The sequence below is a fragment of the Spea bombifrons genome, chromosome 2, assembly GCF_027358695.1.
Source record: "Spea bombifrons isolate aSpeBom1 chromosome 2, aSpeBom1.2.pri, whole genome shotgun sequence".
Classification (NCBI taxonomy): Eukaryota; Metazoa; Chordata; class Amphibia; order Anura; family Pelobatidae; genus Spea; species Spea bombifrons.
The window spans coordinates 68,289,121-68,313,802 of record NC_071088.1 but is presented as its reverse complement, the minus strand read 5'-3'; the positions used below and the strand labels follow the sequence as shown (position 1 = coordinate 68,313,802).

General features: G+C 37.1%; 1 protein-coding gene across 1 annotated transcript; it reads left to right on the top strand.

The window, feature by feature from the left end:
- The first annotated feature begins 1,180 nt into the window (after window positions 1-1,180).
- On the top strand, window positions 1,181-24,682 carry CSF3R (colony stimulating factor 3 receptor). Its single transcript, XM_053454658.1, has 16 exons — window positions 1,181-1,346; window positions 12,058-12,137; window positions 12,675-12,968; window positions 13,820-13,943; window positions 14,255-14,442; window positions 16,719-16,870; window positions 18,666-18,819; window positions 18,984-19,066; window positions 19,204-19,414; window positions 19,717-19,893; window positions 20,209-20,310; window positions 20,618-20,764; window positions 21,628-21,768; window positions 22,811-22,907; window positions 23,176-23,254; window positions 23,704-24,682. Exons 2-16 carry the CDS (start codon window positions 12,083-12,085, stop codon window positions 24,175-24,177), a joined length of 2,478 nt encoding a protein of 825 aa, XP_053310633.1. The 5' UTR covers window positions 1,181-1,346; window positions 12,058-12,082; the 3' UTR covers window positions 24,178-24,682.

Genomic DNA, 24,682 nt, shown 5'->3' with positions numbered 1-24,682 from the left:
ACCTGCAGGGCACTAGTCAACTGCCCCATATAGCTACCCACTGTGCTGCTTCCCACATGGCCATCTTGTGGGCCTTACAGCTGACTACCTCAAGGTTGGATGGAAAGTTCCACCCTGCTTTTTCCGCCACTACCCGTGCCTCTAGCCACCACCCAGCCAATACAAGATTGACAGATCAAATATTGGGGGTCTGTTATAGTAAAAAGGAGGTGTAAGTGGCAGACCTTTTTGACATTTGCCCTTTGTGCCTGATCACCAGTTTGTGCTCATTTTAGACTTTCGATGGAAGGTTTAGTCGCATAAAAACAGTGCCATTTTAAACAGCGTTAACCTTTCCGGGCCTACTTTTGTGTCATGATAAATAAGTTTTTCCTGAAAAATATTTGGCTAAATGTTATATAACTAAAACATTATTTCTGGGAAGGATTTGAGCAGTCTATGAATCATGTTCCTAATACTGCTGAATAGGTAGAACAGCACCTTTAACCGGGGATAGGTGCAAATACCTCGCATTATTATGGCTCACGAGTATGACTCTCAATACAGGCATTGTAGTTTTGCATGCATAGTGGCAGCCTTTGCATGCAGCCACTCATGATGGATCCCACAAGGAAACACTGAGTATTCTATGACAAGCTATGTATGTATGTTTGTATGTATGTATGTATGTTATGTGGATGTGGTTACATAGGTGGCCATCAGAATGTGGTTGAGGCCACATTGGGCTTCTCAGAAAAAAATAATTACTATAACATGCCAGCTCTTGTGAATCACAAGCACATAAAAAATAGGATTGTTGCTGCATGCTTTTAATTCCAGTTATTTGCTGTGTTTTCTAAACAGGGTATTTTTAATTAAATAAAATAGTTTGAGACGGAGTAAATCTACAGAGAAATAATGATGTGTGTGTTCTTTCATGAGAAAACAAAATTAAAGTGTTTCTCTGGTTAAAGTAAAGCTGTATTAGTGTTCAATCCCCTTAATTGAGCTATATATAATAATTATAGTGCATTTGCTTTTTGCACCTGAATTAACAGCGCATTTTTTTTCTACCATGAGGCATGTGTGTGGTTGCACTTGTCCCTTTCTTGTTGGTCTCTGCGTGTGTCATCTCTCCCCTCCTCCTGCTTTGTCATGTATGCTCAATGTTCAGGAAAGTGTTTTGCAATTTCTAGTGGGTTGGAGAGACCATAACGACATCAGTACACCGGGAAACACTGCTGGCATAAGAGCTATATCAGAACAGGAAAATTGTACAATACAAAACGTATGGGCTGAAGGGTCACGCTAAAGCTAAATTACAAGGTACAAGAGTGCGTACAGGTGCAACCCATCAAGAACTTAAGGTATATTGGCTATTTCATCACCTTTCCTAAAAAAAAAAAGTCTGAACAAGCTAAAGATGATGTACTAATCTTCAAGATAGGTATCTGGGCTTGATCGCTTCTTTTCTCAGTACCTTCCTATTCATTTTACTATATCCTGCACAGTTATTTTTATTTAGCAATCATACACACACAAAAAGATAAAAATATATTTCCAAGTATCTGGTTCTAGAACTACCAGATGTGGTGTGTATGGTGCCAGGATATCTGTAATGCTTTTTTTTCGAGTGTTAATTATATTAAGTGCTACCTTTAAGAGAACTTATACTCCAAATATGCACTTTTACTAATTATCTTTATGAAACATGTAGCCTCTGCTGCTATCTTCTGGTACAGCTTTGTGTAAAAGCTGGCAGATATATATATATTTATTTATTATAATTACAAAGAGATTTTAGCAGAAAGCCCTAGATATAAACACGTGCGATCATATCCCTGTTTAAAATATCTTTGTACATTATGATGTTCCTGTAAATAAATGTGCATCTTTGTGTGTTACAAAGAATTTTCTTTAAATGAATGTATCCTATCTATAACGTTTGCATAGTTCTGTATGTGTATATATATATATATATATATATATATATATATATATATATATAATATGTAATATATTTCAAAATATATCTGATTATATTATACATCATTTAGTAGCGTCATGGCAAAATTAACCCCTTCAATCCCAGGGGTTTTTGGTACCTCAAAGCCCGGAGCAATTTTGCCACTTTTGCAGCATGTCAGTTCAGGGATTATTCTCCTTTCCTGTGAATATTGCACCCATGTAAACTATATATTGTTTTTTCAAGGAGAGATAGAGCTTTCTTTTGATACCATAGTCAGATGATTAGCTGAAAATTTAGGATGAGAATTCCACAGACTTGCATAGAGATCACCGTGTCTGTTATCTGTGCCTCATCGGAGCGATCGGATATCCCACCAGGGTCTGGACAGACCCTGCAGGGTATATCCTATCCCCCAATGACCTTCCGGGTGACAGCCTGATCTCCTGTAGACACATCCCTGCCGCTGCAAGAAGGTCAGGACGTACCGGTACGTCCAAAGGGGTTTCTTTAGATGTGTTTTATGGACATACCAGTACATCTATAGGGGACCGAAGGGGTTAATATTATTAATCAGGTTTCCTATATTTCCCCATTTTTTGTTTTTAACTTTTTGAGATCCTGTGACATAAACAGTGCACATGGTATTATTTATCATGTTTTCATTTCTGTAGGAACAATGCGGTCTCATAAACTTTTGATGGCAATATTGCTTTAATCCCTCTCCAATGGCCATAAATATGTAGTTACATGACACACATTGGGTCAAAATTAATAAAGCAGTGGTAATCTAACAAAATATGGTGAACTGGGCTAAAGAACTACAGTGTTTATGTATAAAAAGTAATGCCAATCGACCAATAGAATATACATATTGGTTGGATGATTCCATCATTTGATATAGTGACAGGAGAACTTTTCAAACTTATTGCCAGTTTTATACAAAACACCCTACATAACCTCCTGCCGTGATTTCGTATTTTGTATCATTTTTCATCTCATGTTGGGTTGATAATTGGTTACTTGTATATTTCTGAGCTTTATATGAGTAACTTAATGAGTAGGAATGTGCTACTTTTTGGCTTATGATCTTGATCTATTTTAATGGACAAATAATGTAAATTTAGCTCAGTGCTTTTTTCCCATCTTTACTCTCTCTCACTTATATAAATGCCTGCATGATATAAAAGTCCCATTATGTTGATAGGAGCAATAAGCTCCTGCCATGGTAGCCTTGTGGATGAAATAGCAAGAGCACTCACAGGGATGTTGTACCCTTTATTTAAAAGATGAAAAATAAAACAATGGTACAAACCTTTTAATATTATATATATATATATATATATATATATATATATATATATATATATGTATTCAAAGTAAAATATATTTTGAACAAAAATACTGAGATGAATATACCATTTATGCATGCAGGTAAACTGCATACTTTGGTCAAAGTTTGATCTTAATGTATTCAGGTTCTTTCAACAAACCATGGTATTCAGTTTAGACCTGAACAGTGTTCCAATAGCTTCCACAAATGTCTATCTGTCACTTCTTACATGTAACATGTTCATTAAGTTTTCACCTATTCCATGTGCTGGACAGTGGACGACCTAAGGAAATGGCTCTAATGTGGAATATTGGATAATGTTTAGGGTGAAAACAATAACATGACCATATCAGACGTTTTTCCAAGATGTATATAGAGTTCACATGTTGCTGACCAGTACATGTAAGGTTTTGGCCTGCAGTTTGTGTAATGTATAAGCTCACAGAAGGGTATCCATTACTCATTTATAAATTCCATTTGGAGGGCAGCCTTTTACATGTGTAAATGTAATGTGTACTGGGTGTAAAGATTTTAACTTGCTCTTTAAAAAAACATATCCATGCTTTTGCCGTCTCTTGCTTGCTTGCTGCCTCGCAGTGGCAGGTCAGCCACGTCTCTCTAACACTGCACTAACAAGTGTGCAAGGATCCACTACCCTTACTACCCAAATCAGGCAAAAGTTATGAAAATGGCGAATATAGTATAACAGAAATGGAAGAAGGAGGGACATACATCCCATACGGCGGGGTGGCGTTCAATGAAAGACATAAGGGGCTGAAAGAATTGGCAGGCATGGAAGAATATAAGACATAAAGGGGGAAAGAGATGGCAGATATGAAGGAACATAAGACAAAATGGGGGAAGAGATGGCAGGTATGGAGGAATATAAAATCAAGACAGCTCCCACCTTACTTTGGATTCCAAGATTCCAAGATGCAAGCCCCCTCTTGGACTTAAGGTTGCAGGCTGTAGTCACTGGTTTTTTACCGGTGGGAGCCACCGGTCAATAGGAGATTAAAAGAAATATTAGTCTATGATTAAGTGCCTGTGAGCGTGAAACACATGAGGCATTATATCATTCCAACAGGACAAGGGCACTTACAAGTGCCAAAAATAAATGCACTTTTTTGGAGAAGATTCTAGTTGCCAAGCGTTTCATTTATTGTAGACATGGAGGAATATAAAACTTTGTTTTCTTTTCAGACCTGTCCCATCAAATTCAGGTTGTAGGTAAGTATGCCATTGTAGGAAAGTTGGCTAGTATGTAAAATTGGTCTCAGATCCCCTATTCTACTTCTTCTACGCGTTCATTTATTGAGTTCATCACCATTTCACGACATTTCCAGAAAATGGAAAAAAGACGAATACGAAGAACGTATACAAATATTCGCCCGAAACGAACATGGGAAGGGGTGAATATTTGTAGAATACGAAGATCCCCCCCCCGAAGAAAAACAGAAAGACAAACATGAAGACTTCTCCAGCGCCCAAGTCCTACATGTGCATTGAGACTTGCCTTCTGCACCCTATTTCACCCCTGAGGGAGCAAAAGGAGAAAGCTTCCAGACCTGGGAAGCTGTCAGTTATCCACATCTACTTGGTTCAAAGATTGCAATAGCCTCCACCTAACTTAAACTAACGAATTAACAATGACTTAAAATAATGAAAAAAACTAAAAACTATTTCTAGGTGAGAACTGGGAAACATATGCTCTTATATTGAGTATAGTTGAAAACAACATGGGCTTAAACAGAATTGACAGTACTTTTCAAAATAGCCCAGCAATCTTGCTTTTTGCGAATAAACCCCTGGGAGCAGAAAGATAGAATTGTATATATGTTGGATACTCTTGGCATGAATACCATAATACAAGTATACTTTTTTTTCCAAACTATGATGTACCCCAGTTAATACCTGACAAAGATATTTCAAGAACCACTGAGTTCATAAGTTTACATTATTACTGATATAAGCAAAAATCATGTTAAAAACACCAATTCTATTTTTAACATTTGATCTATGAAATGTAAAATCTATATAGAATAATCGTTTTATTTATTCTACATATTAGGAATTATGGCTTCACCTGATATTTGAATATTTTCTATGTTCCTGCTGTCCCAGTCAAAAAGGAAAAGGTCAAATGCACTCAGGTTTCTGAAATCTTAGCGAGTCCCTCTTTAAAGCACCAGGTGATATTAAATGTGATACGACCACTCTAATCCTTAAATCCTTTTAAACTGCTGCAGGTGGTGATGACACACCACAGTCTGATTAACGGTATTTAACAGAACCAACAGAGCCTTTTCTAAACAGGTTTAATGATAAAAAGCTGTAAACATACTCACAGAGTAGAGTAGAGTAGGTGAATGAATAGGTATCAAAAGAAAGAGGCCCTCGTTGGCTCATATATATGCCCTTTGTAAACACCATCCTCCTAATCAAATTAATCATCTTTTAGTGTTTAAGTTGGGTGTGGATTTGTCTCCAAAGCAGCTGTGACGGCACAATGAGTGCGACACCAAAGCCCAGTGATGCTATAACGGAAAAGCTGGATATATTGGTGCAGGGCAAGGTTTACACCAACACTTGTTTGGATTCACAGAAATGCAGCTGGTCGTGTTCTTCACGTTGTTGCTGTTGTTTTCTGGACTCTGTGCTTAAGCGCACAAAATGCAACATCAAATTGATACAGGAGAAAAAAGAACCATCCAAGCATCAGGAAAGTTCCAAGAAGTTTGCAAAATGGATTGCTACTTTGGTATTTGTGCCATATTGTCTGTGCAACTGCCTGGTTAGATTCCCCTTCCATAAATGTGTTAACACGTTTCCGGTATGAAAAAAAGACGGACACAGTCAATAAGTGACATGAAGGTTGGGAATCCTGTGACTTTACATAATAAATAGCTTTATTTGCAAAAAAAAGAATGGGGTTTTGCAGGGGCATTGCTAATTCTCCAAAGCATTTGGGGCTAGAGTCCATAGAGTCCATGGCGGACTCTATGGACTCTATATATAAGTTAGAAATACATTTTCTATATGATGACTTCAACGAGCATTAGGTATATACATTATAAGCAGTACATACTAAGGATTTATATGATGCCTATGAGCAGTAAATGCATAAATAAACTTTGTATATGATGCCAATGAGGAGTTAATACATATTTTTATATATATATATATATATATATACATATAATGCCAATGAGCCATCTTTTCCCCCAAACAGCGTGACTGTGCTAAGTTTACCCCCAATCAGCATGCCTGACACAGAATCAGTGCTGTGGAGGACTCTGTAAGTATAGAAAGACAGATGCTGAAGCTGTCCCAGGCAGCTATGTCCTGCAAGGAGGTAAAGCTCTCCATGCGAGGGGAAAAAAAATTAAAATGTGTAAGTTTGGAGGCTTGGGCCCCATGTCTTGTGATTGGGGGTTTTAGCCCAGGGAGCCCCCCCCCAACAGTGTCTCTGGATTTAAGGAGAATTTGTTCCAGTTGTCATTATGCAGTATACAAAATGCATTAGATCACCCTGAATAAATTCATACATTTTGGCAAACAACATCTGAGACTGTTGGTCCGTACCTTGTTTTGATAATTGTATTGCTTGATTTCAGGGACCTTCAGTCCTTCAGACTTCAGGGACCTGGCTCCACTGTGCCCGTGAACAGTGTGGTTGTGGCATTACTGTTGCTACCCCATGGCTGGTAGATTAATAGGCTACCCTCCACCACAATTAGCGAGAGGTGTAATATAAAAAGTACATAATGGATGGTCCTGAGTGCTAATGGTGCACTTACTAGCCTGTGCATGTGAGTTAAACAATGTGCCAACACAGCACAAAACTCATGCAAAGGGCTCTGGCGAACAAAACCTGGTTGCTGTAGAGCATTCTGGTGCCTTCATATTAACCACTTGACCTTAAGGCCAGATGACCAAGATTTCCCTCTCACAGGTACTCATTTAATTGTAATTAAGGCATTTAAGACACAATTTTATTTATGAACACATCTTACGTTGTTTATATACAAATTAATGTGGGCAGAGGCCTATAGTGATTTACTCGTACCCAGCACACAATATGAGCACCTAGAAATGAAAGGCTTTAAGAAAGCAAAGAGGAACAGAGGGATCTGGGTCCCAAAGAGGGACTGTCCATTCTAAACAAACAGACTTTGGAAATATGCAATTATTGGTAATTACAGTCTAGCATGAAGTGTTGGAGATAGCATAGAAGGAAATTACTATTGTGTTGCAAGCGCAATTGTCTTACATTTATCAGACCTTTCGTCATGGACCTCTCAGAGCCAACCAGGTTAAAGCTAGGTCACGTGCAAACTGGGGAATTCATAAATGAAACAGTGATGTTGCAAGGGTGTTTTTTTCGTCTTGTGTTGCCATCATCTAATTACTCAATTTTCTCCAGGAAATAGTGAATTTTGGAGAAAAGGAGAAACGGTCCCTTTATAATAACTCCTTCTTAGTCTTAATGTTCGCATAACATTGTCTTTTCCAGAGACTATATCAGTTCTCTAAAAAGGGGGGCAAACCCCTAGTGATGATGAAGACAGCGTTATATAGTTACATAGTTACATAGTTACATATAGTTACATAGGCTGAAAAAAGACATGCGTCCATCAAGTTCAGCCTTTCCTATATGTGTTAATTTGTTGCTGTTGATCCAAAAGAAGGCAAAAAACCCCGGCTTCGCTCTTTCCAATTTTGCACTAAAAATTCCTTCTTGACCCCAAAATGGCAGTCAGATTTCTCCTTGGATCAATAAGCTGTTTCCCCATAATTAAAGATTATATCCCTGAATATTATGTTTTTCCAGGTATCCATCCAGTTGCAGTTTAAACGTCTGTGCAGACTCTGATAAAACTACCTCTGCAGGCAGAGAATTCCACATCCTTATTGTCCTTACTGTAAAAAACCCTTTCCTCTGCTTTAGTCTAAATCTCCTTTCTTCCAGTCTAAATGCATGACCACGTGTCCTATGCATAGTCCTGTTTATGAACAGATTTCCACACAATGGCTTGTACTGGCCCCGATTCCTATTAAAGTACGTAATAAAGCGCCAAACTCTTACAATGTAATGGCTATAAGTAATATAGGTGATCTACAATTAATTAAATACATTTCACCATAATATGTTCTATAAATAATATAGATGACCCACAATCAAGTAAAGAAATAAATATACCCATAAAAAATATATCACTGAAAATATTAAATAACAAAATTCTTAATCTTCCTTAATTTTAATCTTCCTTAAATAATGTCCATTAGATAATGTTCACCAAACAAGTTCACAAATAATGTTAAAAGAAAGTTCAGATTGTGTTCCAAAATCATCGCTACAGATTTGCCCCCCTTTCTAGTGTATTGTTTTCTTCTTTTTTGTGCAACACTGGTGGATTTTGTAACAGGTAACTAAACTAAAACTATTTTAATGTTTCATCTAGTGAGTCAAAACCAGTTGGACAGAGTTCAGACAATATAGTCTAAAATATAGACAGAACTGACCGATTATGACATTATAGGTCTGCTAGGTTTTGGATTATATCACTATAGTCATATCCAAATGTGTTTGCTTCACTGAAATGTTCAAAACTGTTAACTCCAACCCAAAGTTTTAGCTCCCAACTTGAAAACCAAGGGCTAGCTTACTCTGTATTTTTAACAAGGGGGTCACCTTGAAAATGCCCAACTAACTTCAAACTTGGCGCTAATGATTGTGAAATTATTTTATAACTACATTGTATAGTATTTATAATCAAATTACATTATTTAAAATTTATTATTGCTGTTATTATTGTTATTGCTTTTAGATTGTAAAAGATTAAAAAGATTAACAATTATCAAGGTACAATAAGATACTTTTAGAAATATATCGAACCAGGAAAGCTTTGTGCTACCTGATTGCTAAATAGGATGTTAAACTTAATAACTTGAATTACAATAAATGTTGCATATTCCTGTTTTGTTATGTGTCTTTTATTGCCTCATATCTTATTGTCTTAGTATGTAACATCTCAAATGACATGTAGGAATACAGGCCACACCTAGAATAACACTAAATGGTACTGGCCATAGTATACAAAGCTAAATTCATGGGGTACAGTCAATATGCACTATATGGACAAAAGTATTCAGACTATTATGACATTGTATTCTAAATATATAGACATTAATATATGCTATAACAGCTTCCACTCTTCCGGGAAGGCTTTCCACAAGATTTTTGGAGTGTTTCTGTGGGGATGTTTGCCCCTTTATCCAGTAGAGCAACTGTGAGGTCAGGCACTGATGTTGAATGAGAAGGAATGGCTCGCAAACTCCATTCCAGTTCATCCCAAAGGTGTTCAATGGGTTTGAGGTCAGGACTCAGTCAACTTCTTCCACACCAAACTCATCCAACCATGTCTTTATAGACCTTGCTTTGTGCACCACTATATGGACAAAAGTATTGGGACACACCTCTTATTTCCCCAAAAATGAAAGGTGAGAATGCGGCACTCAGTTATGAGGTGGTGCATGAGCCTGGGTACCACCAGTCCCTCAAATATATGGAATAGCGAAGCAAAGGCTCAGAGCTTCATTGGTGAGGTGAGTTTTTTCACACAGTGAACGTTTTGAAACACAGGTCTTTCTCAAGCCATGGCTTGAGAAAGACTTGTGTCGAAATGTTGCCTGTGTAAAATAAACTCACCTCACCATTGAAGTGCTGAGCGTCTGGCTTGAGGCTAGGCCCGTTACTTCCAGTGAAGAAAAATGCTTCAGCATACCAAGACATTTTAGACAATGCTATGCTTCAAACTTTATGGGAACAGTTTGGGGAAGGCCCTTTTCTAATCCAGCACGACAGTGCCCCAGTGCACAAAGCAAGGCACATAAAGACATGAGTGGATGAATGAACAAACATCCCCACAGAAACACTCCAAAATGTTGTGGAAAGCCTCCCCAGGAGAGTGAAAGCTGTCATAGCTGCAAAGGGGTGACCAACTACATATTCATGTCTATGTATTTGGAATGTGATATCACAACAGTCCCTGTTGGTGTAGTTGTCAGGTGTCCCAATACTTTTCTCAATATAGTGTTGCTGTAATGGACCATGTCTGTATTGGTGCCCTGGGACTCCACAGTCCCACATACCCACCTTGACTATTGATACATTATTTTCTAGGTAGGGACATGTAACATGGTGGGTATGCTGTTGTTTTTTTTAACATGAGGGCCCTAGGGAATTGGGGGAAACTTTTTTTGCTAAACACAAGGGACTCATGGGAAAAGGGAATTGTTTTAAAACAAGAGGGCTTGGAGGAAAACAAGTGTCTATTTGTTTTGAATATAGGGATTATGTGAAAAGATCAAATTTACTTTCATTAAGCATGCGGAAATCTAGGGAAAACAGAGGCGGTTATTTGAGTATGAAGGGTCACATGGTAGATTAACACGATGGATCATGAATGGGTAAGGCTCAATATTTTTTTGGGTAGTTGCTCTAATATAATTTACAGAAACACACTGTACTGATGCATTTTAATTTGTTCATTGTATTTCACGTATTAAATGGCTTTACTTTTCTTAAATGTATTATGTTTTTTTTTGCGATCTTTCATCCAGCTTTGATATACTTTTTTAATAAAATGCTTCGAGTGGCGGTCATACACATCCTGAGGAGCGTTATCATTGTACAGTACACATTGTCTTATTACCAGCAGGGGATATTCTGAGCTCAGGACACAAACAGATGGGGGAAATGCTTGCTTTTTCCGTGGATATTGATTTGGCCAAACATAGTATATACTCAGTGGTCTCATTTACAGGCAACACAGGGGATTTCTGATTGCGAAGTATGTGATTCTCCGTTTTTTCACAGCTCCGTATGGATGCATATACGGTTGTATAAGGTACGGAGCAATTCTTTACACCGCTACAGACATTTGTACTATTGCCCAACAAGAAAAACTAGTTATTTTTTTGGGGACATCACACAGAAGCTCATTGATCAAGCAGACTGACACTGCAGTACGTTCTGTATCAACACTGCTTTTGAGACATGGTAAGAGTTTTAACTCTGCCTATTCCACTTATACACTTATCTGTGTGAATACAAATAAGGAGTGCATAAACAAAGGATATGGGTTATATGTACTAGGAAGTACTAGAACTTCGTAGATGCTAGAAAAATAAAAGATGTAGAATTGTACTGTGTTTGCCACAGAAAGCAAATTTGGTAAAGATGATACCCTTATCGACTAACTGACGTATAATGGATTGCAAACTTTCAAGACTATCTAGGTTTCTTCTTCAGGCATACTATACTTGAAGAATATGCCTAAATAAGGATGGTCTCGGATGCTTGCAACCCATTACAAGTCAGTTAGCCAATAAAGGTATCATCTTTACCAAATAAATAAAAGATGATTATAGCAAAGATATTAGAGAGAAAAAAAGGTGTAAGTACCATGGATACCAACACATCAAGATTACTAGGTTATGAACAGTAGAAAATAGATAAAATGTGCCTGCATGGCTGAGATTTTTGCCAAAAATAATATCATCTAATGTTCTTGTTTGCTGGATGGTGTTCAGGCTAAGCACAGATCATTGGCTGTGACTGATTCTTCTTTTTTGTAACATTACTTTCCCATGGTGTGTAGTTTCCATATTGCTGGTGGAAGCCTAAATAAGCACTTTTTTGTATTTACTTTTTATTTGTGTTCATTATACCATTAAATCACTCACTGGTTTGCAAAACTGATTATCATTATAGGTGATGGGGTAGCAATACCGCAGAAATGAACCTGCACATCCTGTTGGGACAGATATGGCTTCTTTTTTTTCTACCTGGAGGTAGGTTGAGGCTGTTAAAAGATGATATTACATTCAAATATTATTTGAAAAGCTATGAGGAACTATACGCATACTTTTTGGAAAGATAGGGGTCATATGAAGAAAAGGAGGAAGATGAGGATATATAGATTATTTGTAATTATGATATTTTAAATTCGTAGTTAGGTACTGCTGTTTAAAGACTTAATATAAATCAGCAACCAAAAAGGTCTAAGTGATGTAAAGTGATGTGAAAAATAATACTTTACCTACATTTTCTGCATGTTATGGACATAATCCTTTATAGGTTTCTCATTTTATTGTTTCTTCTTGTCTCTAAGTCACCTAGAAAGAACATTGAAACATTTAAGATGTTTTTTTAGTTACTATGGCAATAACCTACGACCTCACACTTTATATTTCATGATAATTAAGTGTCCCTGTAGAAAATACTATTGGAAGTTAATAAATTATTATTTATACAGGAATTTTGGCTGTAATAACTTGCATTGGATGTCACAAGAGCTAAAATCTGATCTTCTTTTATTTTTTTGGCAGATGTCCACTCTTGTGACTCCATCACTGTAAACTCTCCCATTGTGTTGGGTTCTCGTCTCCTGGCCTCCTGCACTGTGAGCAAAGAAAGCTGCACCGGCCTAGATGAAGATGAATATCTAATTAAATGGAAATTAGACAGTGAATTTATACCAAACACACAGTATATCAACCTTTATAAAAACACAACCTTAGTGTATTTCAAAAGTTTCAACAAGACACAAGGACTGCTTTCCTGCTATGTCTCTGGGAAAAAGGAACTACAGCTTGTAGACAGAAAAGAAGTTAAAGCTGGCTGTAAGTATTGATCATTGTATGCCGTTATCTATTTGCATAATAAAATTAGGGGATATTGCATATGAAAGAGGCTGCTGCTGTTGCAGTTTTGTAGGTCTGCCTGGTCAATGGCCAAACCATTAGCAAGTTATAGGTGAATCCAGGTAAAATGTCTTCTACGTCACTATGCCTTATGAGAGCCAACTGTTGCTGGCTCCCCTTCCCTATAAGAAAGGCCAAGTTGGCCCAGCAAAATGTATGAGGGCTTGAAATATTTTATCTTATCTCACATATTTTTTTATGCCTTAGAGCATTGGGGCAATTATATCAGTGAACGGATCCATGTTTACAAGGATCAATTATGTGTGTTAGAAGTATCTTAAATTATACGTTTTTACTTTGTTTCCAGTTCAAGGAAAGTTTGCACAACTGACATTCTCCAGCACAAATGTTGGAAAACAATAAATCCCAGTCTATAATGTGTTGCTACATCTATTGTAATAGTAGCTACTTCAACAAAATAACTGAATGAGCCATTTGGCCTCCTGTAAAGAATCGTATCCCAGGCAGCAGTCAAAGTAAATAAATACATAATATTTAAGATTGGGACAGATATGTTTTAACAAGGACATTTCACAATAAAGACAACATGGAGTCTTTTCATGGAGTACTCGCAGTCAGATATGTAGTTTTTACTGTTAAGTTGTATGTTGTGTATCATTTTTAAAGTACTAATTTATTTTGAGACATTTGACGGATGATCAAAGAATTTGGTCATCTACAATTTACCGTATTACTTTATAATTGAGGCAGGGACACTGTCATTGTTTTCCAAGAGAACACCAATAAATGTGACCTAACATTTTTTATAGATCCACCTTCTCCACCCACTGACCTCAAATGCCTCATGAATCTTACAGATGACAGCTTAAAATGTGCTTGGAAGCTTGGGAGAGACCCTCTAATTGAAACTAATGTCACTCTTTCAAGTCTCAAGTAAGTGGGGGTGCTACGTTGTTTCCCTTAAATGGAAAGGTTCATATATATTGCAGATGGGAAAAGGTTGAGACGAGAAGCCTGACTCTACTATTTTACTATTCAGGGCTAGAAAAAACTCTTGTGGGGAGGGGCACATATACTGTCAATTGGGTATAGTTGGGTCAGTGAATAGGTAAACTTATTTCCACAGGTGTCAGAGCAGGGCAAATATAAAGTAGACATGTAGCCCAACTGTAATACAGGTTAGCATTGGATTCAATAGATATTACAACCATGCATTCACAAGGAGCCCTATTTGTGTGCCATAGGGTCAACGGACAATGTGAGATGTCAACCGAACAGCAGCACGACATAGTTCCCCTAGAAGATCAAATGTCCGGCATCATTCATCGCAATTATTTTAACCTCTACAAGAAAATTGTAGTGTGGGTAACTGTGAGAAATGCACTAGGGGCTGCTGTCTCTGAAACGCTTTGCCTGGTCCCAATTCATGAAGGTAAGCTAGTAATTCCCAAACCTTTTTCCAGAATAACCATCAGGTCTGCTACAAAAGGAATATTTTATGGTATCCCTATCCATATTGGCAGTAAGACGTCGGTTCTGAGTCTTAAAACGTCGTTTTGACTACATGTCAAAAGAGGGGATGATATGTTGCTGAATTTATTCATAATGTAAAGGGAATGCAGTGTGGTTTATTGCATTGCTCTAAACCATGCTTTATTGATAATGCACATGCTGCACAAATATAATCATATTAATATTTTTGAGGGCAGCAATCTTGGTTTTCTTGTAGAACATTGATGGAATTGAGGCTAATTCTCTGCACATCTAAATAAATTGGCCCAGGTGCTCAGACAAGCTAAAGTAGCTGTCTATAACTTGGCAACAGGTAGTTCTCCAACTGTTGTGGAACTACAACTTTCATGATGTTCACCTAACAGTAATCCTAGAAAGAGCTTAAATTAATGCTAGTTTCAGAACTACAGGTTGGTTACACTTGAGCTAAATATCCATTTTTAAAGCAAAATGTTGCTGCAACCACCTCTTGAATAAATGTATGTTGTGAACACATTTCACCTTTCTACTTCCTTTACATCCTTAAACATATTCATAGTACATTAATAGATTAAGACTAGAGCCCAATCCACAAGGTGCAACCTGTAATCAGACCTCAAAGTATGGGGCTATAACTGGGAAACCAGTTAGGATCACACACATCCTGGTTTCACTGGGATTGCCCCAGAACATAGACACGAGTCCAAAACTTGCCTATGTTCCTTTTTTTTTTTTGTAAGAGGACACAGACAATATCCTGGAGGACTTCTTAGATTTGTGTATGTGTCTGAGAGAGAGTGTTTATCATTTTAGTCTGAATGCCTGGGTGTGTTTTAAAGGCAGAGATCATTTGTTATTTGTGAGAGTTTGTAGCAACATACTGTGTGTCACATTAACTGATTGACCATGGTTGAAATGATATGAAAAAAAGTGGAGGATAGCCAGGTGCCAGAAACTGTCATTGCCTAGGATACTGCTTGGACTGAGACCGGACCTGTCTAAAAAAAAACCATTTAGGAGAATAATGCAAATAATCGTGTTGGTAGCATCAGTTTTGCTACCAAGTTTATCTGGTGCAAACCACTTTGTAATTGAGAAATTTCTAATGAACAAATGTGTAGTTAAGTGTTAGAAATTGTACAAAATTGCAGTTTTAAACTAAATTAAAAGAGTTTTTAAAAGAGTGAATACTGCTATACTATTCTGATATTCCATTTTGTAAAATCACACCTGACAGTGGATGTTTTAAATAGCATTTTTTATGGTCCATGGAGTATACATAATTATTTCCAGCTCTTTCAGTATTTGACACAGTATCATCTGTTATATGTTTGCTGTCCTTTTAGCTCCACAATGCTGAATCAGTAATAAGACATACTTCTGAGATAGCAGTCTCTCGGATTCATTAGACTCCGCACTTTGGTGCTACCAATGATGATTAAACATAACACTTTCTTTTTTAATGCTGTGCACATTATATACAATATTAGGATGTATTTAAAAAAAAAACTGTTACACCGTTGGGTTGCATTGTTACAACCACCATGCCCTTCATGCCTCTGGTTTCTTTCTCTATACAATACTATAGACTTGGGCAATGGTACCAAAGCTACTCTGTAGATACCTATGTGTAAGTCTATCTTCGGCAGTGTTCCCTATGTAATGCTATGTGGTGTGGATGCAAGCACTATACATTTCCTCCTTGCTTCTTTAAATATTACATGAAAACAATGTAAATACCCTTTACTATATAAGGGTAATTTTGACAGTATACAGTATATACATAGATGCTTTTTTATATAGGGAAGTTATACTATCTGTCTTTTAATAAATTACCTGTTAGAATTGCTATATACACAACTCTTAAGAGCATAAGATCTTGTTTCCTTTGATTGCTGCTATACTCCAAATTTTTTTTTTATAAGTTTCTTTTGGTTTTTAATATACTAATACAATAACAAATTAAAAAGAAACACAGAGTCACAAAAATAATAAATGCTTACAGCCAACGGAATCAGTCGAAATTGGGAGTAATATAAGTATCAACATTAGTAAATGACCATTAGGTAGTAGCTTAAGTAATTAATTGCTTCTAATTTGGCGCTATACTTCAAATTTATGTTAACTCTTTTGTTATGCTACTTTGTATGTGTCCATATCGCTTTAAAAATGAATAAGAAAAATATACCTTGTATGAACTTGAAATGCTTTTTTCAGTGAAATTAGACCCTCCTGTTATTGAGGAAATCGTAACTTCTGGTCCAGGATGCGTTAGATTACAATGGAGAAAAGGCATGAAGGGGGGCTTCATTGCATCCCAAAGTTACCAACTGCAATACAGAAGAGAAGATGAGATAGAATGGACGGGGGTGAGTGACTGCAATCAGACACATATAGTACTCAAACAAACAACTTTATACTAGTTTTAGTGAACAATTATATATAATAAAATATACAAATGATTATATAAGCCATCAGACTGAAAAGCATATTCTAATGTACTATCTTAACATTTGGAAAAATTCAGTAGTCATGATGTAAAGATACATAACGGTGTAAAAATGAGCCTGATTAGCTTGTCTTATCATCCTATAACACAACATTCTCTTGATGTTGGAAGTGCTGCTATTGGTTCATTCCAGGGCCTGAAATTTGGTATCCTTTAGGGACAGAATTCCTTCCTTGGTTTTACAAATGGGTTATTTTTTGCAAAGGGGTAACCATTTCACAAAATACTGTTGTATAGTTCATTAGTTAGTTAGTTACTGTTGCCATATAGATGTTATCTCAAACACATTGACCCCCTCAGCCACACAGACTCAAACTCACTGGCGCTCACAATTGCACTCTCAAACTAATGCACATAGTCTTTTCAACCAAATGAGATACTGAAACACACACCACTTTTTGACATACAGGCATAGCTTGTAGCTTAATGGATAATGCAATACTCCCTCCCATGTACTGCACTACAAGCACATTCTGGTATACAAAAAAACTTAACACAGAACATAAACATCATCAGCTTAACCGAGTACATACAACAATAGCATTTTCTACTGGCAGTACGTCTGGAACAGTCAATCATGCAAAATAGAACATATCAAAAGTAATCATGGCAAACTAAAGACCAGAAAGGTGTATAACAGAACCCAGATACCCAAACAAAACACTCAAACAATGGTCACACAGGCACTGAAAAAAAGGTATTATTGTTATTATTGATGGTATTAATAGGAGTTTGATCCAAAAACATAAGTCATTCTACCATCAATACGTTTACTAGTTGGTTTTTCCTTTGCATGAATACAATTGTGTTAGTGTGTGTCTGTATGTTGGTTTGTGCCTGGGTTTTTTTTATTATTGTTTTATTTTTTTGAGTATCTGTTTTTTGGGTATTTTAACATGTGTGTTTGAACATGTGTCTTTGTCTGAGTATGTTAGTGTATGTGTATATCTGGGTATGTTTGTGAGTGTATGCGTGTGAGGGGTATTTTAGTGTGTGAACATATGTCTTTAGCGATGTTAGTATGTGTGTGTGTCTGGCTATGTTAGTGTGTGAACACATGCCTTTGGGTATGTTAGTGTGTAAGACTGGTTGTGTTAGTATCTGGGTATGTTTGTGTGGGTGTCTGGATGTGTACGTTAGTGTCACATGTCTGTGTGTGTTAGTGCTGGGGTTCTGAATGCGTGCGTAAGTGTTGAGTGTCTAGTTGTGTTGGTGTGAGTGTCTGGGTGCATGTATTAGTATGAGTGTACCCATGCACCCATGTACTGTGCTTGTATTTCCTCTGTGAGTGGGAATGGAGCTATAATTGGAACAATATTTACAAGTATGGCACCAATTTCAAGAATTAAACCATCCAAATTAGGTGTACATGAGTTCCTACAGGGACAAAAGTGAAAAATGCTACCTATAAACATGGGGAAAACATTACAAAATGGTCAAGCTACGTTCTTCCTAAGAGATAATGAAGCATGGTAAACACAAAGATATGCAAATGTTAATGTATTAACTGATGAAGGTTGTCATCACTCCATTCTCACATGAGATCCCCAATGTATAGTTGATAATTGATTGTCTCTTTTATATATACAAATAATGTACACAAAATGTATACAGATTTTGGCCTTATTTGATAAGTCACTTGTGTTTGATTCCAGCCTCTAGATGTAATTGCTGGTTTAAATGAAACTATCATCTGCAGTCTCAAATCAGCCAGAAAGTATCATTTCCAATTACGAAGTATCCGGAGCTCTAAAACTGGAGTTTGGAGTGAGTGGGGACAAGAGAGAAGTTTAACCACTTCTGAAACAGGTTGGTTTTCAGCATATACAAAAGAAATCAATTAAAAAAAATGCTCTCAAGTGGAACCAATTCAGTATATCAATGTTATAAAAGCCTTTAATGGAAATGTTTTTATAAGATAATAATAATAATAAATCCCTTCCAATAATATCAAAATGTTTGTCTGATTTAAGCTCCCACAGGTAAATTGGAAACCTGGTGGAAAAGCACAGAATCTACAGACAGACTCCCAGTGAAAGTTCATCTATTTTGGAAGGTGAGCAATTACACTCTTTAATAACTATGTAGTGCATGCGAGTTGGTAACATCTGCTAGTTTGCAGCAGCAAATTCATACAAGTTGGACATTCCCAAGAGAATGAATTACTATGTCTGTTGTATTGATGTTTTGTAGGCACTGAAGAGAGAAGAGGCCAATGCAGAACACATTTGGTACATTGTAAGGACCTCTTCCGTTTTGGATGGGAATGACATCATAGTGTGTAACACAACAGGATTCAACTGTAGTTTCTTCAAACCACCAGAAGTGAAGGGCGCAGTCATCATGGCTTACAATACAGCAGGCCATTCACAAGGGACAGAAATCACATTTTCTCCCAGGAAAGGTAACAATACGATATTTAGTCATTAAGGCTCTTCTCCAAAAACACCTCAGTCTTTAATGTGGCGAGGTTTACCTGGAATCTGTCAGGGAAGCAAGTGCATTGATCAGTTCAACTTCACATTCCTTCATGAAGTCCCCCAGTGTGAAATGAATGTATCCATGTACCCATATTCACATGAGGTCACCTATGAAACGTGACAGATCTGTTTCAAAATTAATTAAGTAAGACATAGACATGGACACAGAGGTTTGGTCAATTGATAAAATGATTTAGCGTAAGTTTGTGAGATGTTGTCTTTACAGGTGCCCCTGTTTCCAGTATCCGTGTCTCTGCTAATGATGATTACAGTCTGCGTGTAGAGTGGGAGCCAGAAACATCAGCTAAGGAATATATCTTGGAGTATAAGCGCACAAGTGATCCTGATTTTGAGATCAACTGGAAATCAGAGCCAAGAGAAAGCCATGCTTCAATCTTGTATGGTAAATACCAGCAAATGTCTATAATGTTTGGTAATTGAGTGGGTACCTCTGGAAAGAAAAGGATGAAAATACAATTGTAATAGTATAATGATATTTGATAGGTGATAATTGTTTTCACAAGTACAAGTGGGACTTCATTTTAGCATATGGTTTGAAAATGGTAGGAAATGATAATGGGTAAAATCATTAAAAAAGTGAGAGTAACACACAGTATGCAAACATTTTGATATTTTGAGGTAGTGCTTTAAGTATGTGTTTGCATCTCAATGAAAGTCAAACTGTAACTTAAATGACCTTTATTTATTTTTCTTTTAGACAATGTTGAGCCCTTTGTGAGGTACACTGTGAGGCTTTACCCTTTGTATGAAGAACAAGTAGGACACCCCGTGGAGACTGATGCATATTCCAGACAAGGAGGTGAATTTTAATTTCTGTGCTATGATTTGTACATAAAAAAGTGCCCACTGTCTTAATCTCTGTTCAAACACACTGTCCTATGTATCAAAACACCAGATGAAAAGTTGACTATTGTGTAAATGCAAGCAGATTGATGGAAATGAATTGTTCCATCTGGGCGGATGGCAGGACATATTTAGATAATTCTAATGGTTACACATTTTAAAATTAAATAATGTAGCAAAGGATACATTGGCATACATTAGATAGTAGTGTTTATTGATCTGGTTTTTTTCTTGTATTCTGATATCTACTGCCTTTTCCACAGCTCCAGCTATCTCCCCCAAAATCAAGTTAATCAAAGCCAGCAAGTCACAAGCAGTGTTGTCTTGGGAGCCAATCCCTTTGGAGAGTCGTAATGGATTCATTACAGGCTATACCATTTTCTGGACTGACCCGAAAGGATATGGACACTGTAAGAGATTTGTTTGGCTATCTATGTCTTGATATTGAGGGCTATTCACTAAATCATTAAAATTCTAAACTGTAAACAAGGAGCCAGAGTTTAGGTACTGCAAAGGTATAAAGCTGGCGTGTTGTGAACATGTTGTGGACAATCAGTCAGAATTGTGTATAGCAAGTCACAGATGGAGCCATTCATCAAAGCTACACAAGGATGCCAACATACTTAAGTAAGAAAGTATGCTGTGCATCAAACTGTAAAACATACAGCATAACAGAAATTACCAAAACATCTTTACATGATTGACACATGAGACTGAGACATAATTCACACTATAATTTTTGTGGAATCAAAGTCTGGTGTATGTGTGGATCTACAGCATAGGTAAGCAGCGTTGTTGGGCTCTTAGGAGCTGTGGCAGATGTAGATGTACAAGGCTGTGATAATTGTGGAACTATGTTTTGTGACCTAGTGTTTTAATCAAAAGACTTTCACTCAGTCTGCATGCACAGAATCTAATTAAACATGGTTCCTTTTATTTGAATGAATGGCACCATGTCAACTAAGTTAATAATAATAGAATAACACTTATTTCTATGAAGTTTCTATAACAATAACAATTAAGTAGTATGAGAAAAGGGAAAATGTATGTTTTTTGTTTACAGTCTATGGTAATTCTTCACTTTAGATCACTTATGCTTGAGTTCATTAAGGAACAAAAAATATTTTATTGGCCATGTTATGATTAGACACGTTTGTGCTTAATGTATTTAACCATAGGGCCTCCAAGCCTGTAAATACATTTGATGTACTTGATCCTTTGATGAAAAAGCCAATGTATGTTGTAATTGACATTGGTATGTTATGTTATTCAGTTGCAGATCTGAAAAACTCATCAACAAAATATGTTATCAAGAACTTGGAATCATTTAGCATTTATAAAGTTGTTCTAAGCAGCTCAACATCTGGTGGTAGCACAAATGGAACAGTTATGGTGATACATACTACTCTTCTGGGTGAGAAAAATGCACATCTGGGACAGTTGGAAGAAATAGGACTGGAAGAAGTAATATAACTGTATACATGGCTTTTGCCTCTGATAAAGTCATTGCCTGTATCTTTGAAATGAGCATCAGGAGCTGGATTATTTTAACAATCCCGTTTAGATATATTATCTCTGATAATTGTGCTGGCAGTTGGGCCTGTGCTGGCCATCTGGCACACCAGGAAAATGCTCAGTGAACAGCTGGCCAGCAGCACTCCATACTAACCCAATCTGCTGCTGGTGCAGTGTGCCGCTGCTGGACAGATATGCTGACCGCACACTGCGTAAGCATAAAAATGTAATGTGTGGCTGCGCATATCCAGCCAGAGGCTGCAATTACGTCATTTGGTGGCCACTGGCCTTAAGGTGTGCCAGGGCTGTGTTGTCATCTTCAGTCTGGTCTTGTTGACAATATCTAAAAAAGGTTTTAGTTTCCCTGCTATTCGCTAAGTAGATTGAATATATTTCATAGCCAAGGCTACTACCTACAAATTAGGTGGCTGCCTAGGACGCTGATCCGGTAGGAGATTGAGTAATGACCTCATGTCTTAGTTTAGCAACTAAGTGCAAGCAGAAGTGAAGCGCTATAGACATAGAAATTCACCTAAAAATCATAAAACCAGCTGAGCTCATAATATTAGATGCTTTACTCTGCATTCCTGTTTGTGTAGGATGTCAATGGAAGCACGCAGGAACTTGCATACCTAAAATTAGCGAAAGCAAAAATAAAGATTAAAATGTTAGATATTGTGTACAAAGCAAATTGCCAAATATTAATCAGCAGAAGGCACACGGCTCTTTTGGTATCAAAAGGGATTGAGGAATGAAATGAGGTGGGAATTGAAGTAATAAAACAAGTGATGGGGTATTGGAATGACATATATACACCAGCAAGAAAGCAAGTTAAAAGAATTTAAGAGAACAAGAAATGAGTTTAAGTTATCGGGGCAGGAAGTAATGACAACATGTGTATTGATGTTGTATTTAACATGTATTCTCTGCTTACTGTACAGATGAGATTGAGGTCAGCATACTGATAATGGTCCTCTGTCTGTTTTGTGCTGTGGCTATCCTTTGCATCTGTATCTTGTGCGTAATGAAACATGAAAGGTAAACCCTATGTACCCAATACAAGATTGTTGTTTATATTATTATCCCTTATAGCATTTCCCTATTTTTCACATTCCACAAGCATCTTCTCCATATTCCTCTCTATAACATATCCTAGGAATACATATTGCTTTTCTATATACCTTGGCCTGTCTCTGCATATAAACATCCTAGGACTTCTCCTAGGGCTTGCCCTGCCATAAGAAGAAGGCAAATGGGGAAATGTCATGTCTTCCTTGATAATAATCTATTTACTTTTTCCTTTTAGGGTGAAGAACCACTTTTGGCCCAGCGTTCCAGACCCAGCCAACAGCAGCATGGGGAAGTGGACATGCGTAGAACAAGAGGTAATATAACATCAATACCCACTTTCTGTTTTGTCAGCAACCATTTGTTTTTGTCAAAGTAGTATCATTAATTTAAAGACTGCCCAAAGTTAATTTGCCATTGACAAAAAAAAAAGAACTCTAGTAGGTTAATACAACTCAAGAATAGGGACAAATACTACAATTTATACTTCTACATCATAAATAAACAATTCCATATTTAAATAAGCATTGGTATTAGGCAAGTACCTTATGTATTTATCATGGGTGCAAACTCTTAAAATTTGTATGTTTTCCCTCCCTTGTGGTGGAAGCCAATTGGCTCTGACAGCTTTGTACAGTTTCATAAGATTACCCAAGAATAAGACATGTATGATTATACAAAAGACTAGCATACAGGCCCATTATTGCATTAGTACTGCTGAGTGGCTCTACTTCTGATCATAAAACAATCTGTTTTCTGCTCCTAGAAGCCCAAGATGACTTTTGTCTTAAGAGATGCTAACCAGACCAATACCACTGATATCACCATTTTGGAGGATTGGCAAGTGAAGAAGCCTTCTGCTGCAAATCTAGCCAAGCATTCAAATTCCCAGCAAGATTATTATAAAAAGAGCCATGTCCAGCCCAAATCCCACAGAGAAAACATGAATACCTTGAGGTCCTATGCCAATGTTGGTGATACTGTCCAGTATGCCAAAGTGATCACAGGAGGCTATCGGGAGCAGAGCCCTCCATCCTCTCTCTATATAAGATCTGACTCCACACAGCCTCTTCTATGTGACACGTCTCCGAGCCCCAAAAACTATGAGAACATGTGGTTTCACTGCAACAACCAGGAAGACAGTGTCTTTTTTGTGGAGGAAAATACTCTACATGATTTCCCTCTGCTCCAGGCTCTGAAAATCCAAGAGGAAGGAGCACCATTCAGTCTGTATGGCTGAGGAAATCACAAGAACGTTGTAGTCCAAAAGCTTCAAAATAATATACAGGCCTCAAGTACAGACAAACATATATTAACCAGCTTTACTTAAATATATGAAATTACCTATTGAACTGATATGTGTTACAATCTTCACATACATCCCCAACAGATGGCACCAACCAAGTCAGTTGTTCTTACAGTGTGGTCTGCATTGCAAAAAAAAAAGGACTGCCTCCCTGTCATTGCACCTTCAGATATACCTTTTTCTATGTTGTTACCTTAGCATAGGAATGAGCTCATCAGGTTCATGATAAGTATGCATACCAATCCAAGATAAAATAGTAAATAATTTGTCCACCTACCAAATGCATGGCATCTACTTAATCTACTTAACTATGGACAGATGGAAACTTTACAGTAGCATTGCCATAGTGGAATATGTGGACATTATACGTGAAAACAATGCACATGGATATATCCTAGCTATTGTTTATTAAATCGCAATTTGTTCGTAAATGAAAAAA

Coding starts and splice junctions, on each gene's coding strand:
- CSF3R (XM_053454658.1), top strand. CDS start 12,083: ATGAACCTGCACATCCTGTTGGGACAGATATGGCTTCTTTTTTTTCTA. Junction 20,311..20,617: donor TGCATATTCCAGACAAGGAG/GTGAATTTTAAT, acceptor CCTTTTCCACAG/CTCCAGCTATCTCCCCCAAA. Junction 21,769..22,810: donor GATACATACTACTCTTCTGG/GTGAGAAAAATG, acceptor CTTACTGTACAG/ATGAGATTGAGGTCAGCATA.